Raw genomic sequence first — 4,219 nt, forward strand, 5'->3', positions numbered from 1 at the left:
TAGTTTTAGTTATTTTAATATCTCTACTTTAAACTAAACGAGAAATGTTGCCTTAGCAACTTGATGAAATAAAATGATTTAAAGTTTTTTATATTTTATTTTATTTTAATTCATGTTTAAGTAATGTTCAATGGCTTTAGTTTTAGTTAACAATAATAACCCTGTTTCCATCCCATCTTTATGTAATCCTTTTACATAAATCTTTATGTAAATCTTAAAATAAAAATAAAAATAAATATTACTAATTAAAGGTAAGAAAATGAAAAATGTATATTATGTAAATAATAAACAATGTACTCAAATAGTCTTGTGGAAGCTACAAAATCAAGGAGAAAAGGACTTTATTCATTGTACCAACAGACTTTGGCAAATTAGCAATCTTCGCATTTGGAAATGCATTTTTCGGCAATGTCAGGGCTGAAACAAATAAATAGCACATTTTTGCAGATGTACATTGCTGGAATAAAGATACATTTTTCTAATTAAAAGACATACAAGTGTGGTGTGAAATTAATGCCTCAGCTACTTAAACATGATTTTCTCCTTATTAAATAAAGCTTTTCAGTTTCTTAAGTACCTTCAAAAGCATGTTTTAGTTAAATAAATAGAATGATCTCCATTTTTAACATGCACAACTGATTTGTTTGGGAAAAGTATATATACACATGGTTCAAACTTTCAATGACAGTACCTTACCATCGCACAGACACACACTCATACAACCACACAGGTAAGCCGGAACACACACATACACACACGCTCACACGCACGCACTAACATACAAATGCAGATACACTATACATATCTCCCCCTCTATGCTTTTCTACGTCGTCTTTCAGAGGGCTAACCTATCAAAGTGATAAAAATGCAATGCTGAACATAATGAAAAAGAGGAAATTATGAGTCCGAACATCACATTTTTAACATCTGAACAACACAAGATTTTTTTTTTTTTTCCAAAATGTTTTTCATTTTTTTTATGTAACAATCACAAAGATATGGATTCATGCATTTTGAGCTTTGTGACTTGATCTTCCACCTCTCCCGGCAGGAAATCATAAGTCGAGGCTTGATGCTTCAGTGACGTCAGACTGTACATCAATACTCTTTTTGAGGATAAGATGAAATGCTACTTCTGAGAAAGTCATGTACAAACAATCTACAAGCAACTAGAAAAAATCTCAGCCTCAGGCGCCTGGGCATCCAGAGCTGGTGCTTCACTGCAGAGAAATAAGAATGCAAGTCTTCAAGTTCACTTGTCTTTTCTGTTTTGCCTGTTTGTCTATCTAAGATGTTTCGTCTTTGTTGACGATTCTGTTGTATTTCCTTGATAGGCGGCGTTTGACTTGTGAGCTGCAGCGAAGTGACCCACTTTTGCCTTTCCCTGTCTGTTTAGGTTTTCATGAAGCAAAGTAGGAGCTCTGCATGGAATAGAGTCGGTCGATGGGATTCCCGACTCTCGCTTGCATTGAGCCCGCCTCGGATGAGGCCATGAAGCAGTCACTAAGGCTGGTCAATGAAGTGTCACTGTCAATGTCGTGGAATATCGAGTCATTTCCTGTGGTAAGAGAAAAGAGATGGTCAATATGATGCTCTTTTTTGTCTGAATTTATTGATTTATTCAAAAATACATTCAAAGTAACACTCATGTATACAGTGACCTAAATAGACCTCTTTTGTGATGATCATGTTTTTTTTCTGTATTAAAATAAATTGTGATATTTTTTTTAGGGGGGCAAGTCAATAACATAATGAAGAAAATAAAGCCTCATATAAAAAAAAAATAAAACCTTGTTAGATAGTTTAGCATAATATTTTATCATGATCATTATTTATTAAAAATTATGTATATATATATATATATATATATGTATATATATATATATATATGTATATATATATATATTTATATATATATGTATGTATATATATTGATTCACTTGTTAATTTTATATTTCTGTTTTTATTTTAGCTCACCTTTTAGTCATTTTGTTGAGAGTTTTTTTTTTTGGTAGTTTTTGGGGTTCTTTTGTATATACTGTATGTCTATATTTTTAATATATTTTATTTTATTTCAGTTAACATTTACTTTAATTTGAGTAATGAAAATGTTTTTTTTAATGGTTTTAGATTTAGTTTTAGTTAACTATGATAACCCTGAAGTACATACATACAAAAAAAAATAAAATCTAAAACAGGAAGTGATATAGCGAGGACCCTTGCAGATCCTCATAAGTTTGTGTCAATAAGCTTCTTAAAATTTCAGATAATTATAAGTAGTTTTTTCTATAGGAAGGGCAAAAATTTCATGCAGTAAGCAATTTATTTTGACAATACTTTTCAAGACAAAAATAGAAATAGTGATTAAGAGTCACAGACCCTTATATGAATCGATCAATCTTCACAAAAACAACATAAAATTAATGACTGTTCAATTATGTATTTGTATGGGATCCCACATTCCATGCAATCGGATATTGTTAAACTAAATGGCTTCTCACTAACAACCGAGCTAATAGCAAATGTTTACTTCTGAGCTAATCTTCTCGCTCTATCATTTTCCTTGTGGGCACAGTTAGCTGTAATACGCTTTCCAGTACTTAATGACACCATTCTGAAAGACAGTGACAGGTTGATGGGCTATGGTTTTTTAATGAGCTGGCAATGTTGTCTGTCCCTGCTGTTCTCCCATAAAATCCAAGCTGGAGTGTGATGAGACCGGGGATTTGGGCCTTGCCATTCAGGAGAATGAATGACAAGACACTTGGGACCTGTTCTTAGGCTGCCTGTGACCGATGTCTCCAGATTTATGTGGCTAATGCTTGAAGTTAATGTCAATAATATTGAGAACAACTGAAGTTGTGCAGAAACAATGTCACTCTGAAGAATTATAGTTCGCCTCTTACCCAAACTTTATACCAAATTTTGACGAATATGGCAAGCTCTCAATGGTTTTTCTCAGAGTTTTGTTTTGCTAGCAGACCCATGGATGCTTTCCCATGGTTCTTTGTGCGTCAGTTATCATGGTTAACCATTGTTGTTTTACATGGCGCACCACAGATCATCGTTCGGCTCTTTAACAAAAATTCAATAGATAGTGTAACACAGCATAACAGACTACACCATTAATCCGTAAGAGACCCGCGCAAATAAACCAAACTGGGAACAGTGGATGGGGCGAGTATGGTTTTGAAACACACTGAATTCATTTGGAAGGAAAACTTCAAAATAAAGTGGTGCGTTTGTGTAATCTCATGAGGAAAGAAGGGTGGTATGGATGCATTCTGTGAACCTTGTGGTCCAAACACATGCCCCAGCTTCAGGGAGCAAACATGACAGAGCTCATGGGTTGATGCTCACCATATGGGTTCATGTGGTCACCGGGCATTTGAGGAGGGGTGAGGCCCTGCTGGAAGGGATCGGTGCTGTAACCATTCTCCATAGCAACCATCTGTTGCTGGGCTGGAGCCAATGGTGTGTAGGAGTTCATCATTCCCTCCATCCGATTGGACATCACCTCTGGAATGGGGGAAAAAAGTAGATGTTGATCAGCCTTTGAGATATTCTCATGGTAGGGATGACTGACATCATCTCTGTGAACTGGAGAGCGTAGTTACTTTAACAACTGTACATAATGCAAAACATTAATGCTTCATTTAGTAAGAATTGTTCTTTCTAGTGGATTGGGTTTCTCCAAAAATCAAGGCTGGGTCTGGTATCTGCCCTCGAAATCAAGTTGAATTTCACGAAAACCAACAAACAAGAAACACTCTTTTTCTGTAGCGGGAGAAGACGCAGTGACACCAGCCCTATAGGGCAGTACTCTATGAGTCATACTCAATGCCGAGGGCTAGGAATGACTCTTGTGGCTTCCAGTCTGGAGCCCACCATCTTAGCCCTCTGCTTTTGAGTGGTGAGCTCTCGCAAGAAAGATGTCTGCAATTCATTTCTACAGGGTTCCACAAGTTTCCATTACATCTTCTGCTCTGATGCAAAGACATCTGATGTTGAGTTTCACCACACTGACACTTTGCTAACCCGTAATCCATGATTCTTCAAGTAACTGACTATAAAAAAAAAACTAAAATTAAAAAAATAAACACAAATAAATAAATGAAAATGAAAAATAAAAAGCTATAAAAAAATCAATAAAAAATAAAATTTTAATTTAAATAAAAATTATAACAATGCTTATTTAAAAATGTATTTATTAAAGCAT

The 4,219-nt window shown here is 34.9% G+C and overlaps 1 protein-coding gene across 1 annotated transcript in view; it reads right to left on the minus strand.

The window, feature by feature from the left end:
• Positions 1 to 342: 342 nt before the first annotated feature.
• LOC107564042 (LIM/homeobox protein LMX-1.2-like) overlaps positions 343 to 4,219 on the minus strand; it is a 66,084-nt gene continuing 62,207 nt past the window's right edge. Inside the window, exons 8-9 of the mRNA XM_016249035.1 lie at positions 3,361 to 3,519; positions 343 to 1,558 (exon numbers count right to left, since the gene is read on the minus strand). Coding sequence (XP_016104521.1) covers positions 1,401 to 1,558; positions 3,361 to 3,519 — 317 coding nt within the window. The 3' untranslated portion in view covers positions 343 to 1,400. The remainder of the gene's footprint in view (positions 1,559 to 3,360; positions 3,520 to 4,219) is intronic.

The sequence above is a fragment of the Sinocyclocheilus grahami genome, unplaced genomic scaffold (genome assembly GCF_001515645.1).
Source record: "Sinocyclocheilus grahami isolate Dianchi unplaced genomic scaffold, SAMN03320097.WGS_v1.1 scaffold903.1, whole genome shotgun sequence".
Classification (NCBI taxonomy): domain Eukaryota; kingdom Metazoa; phylum Chordata; class Actinopteri; order Cypriniformes; family Cyprinidae; genus Sinocyclocheilus; species Sinocyclocheilus grahami.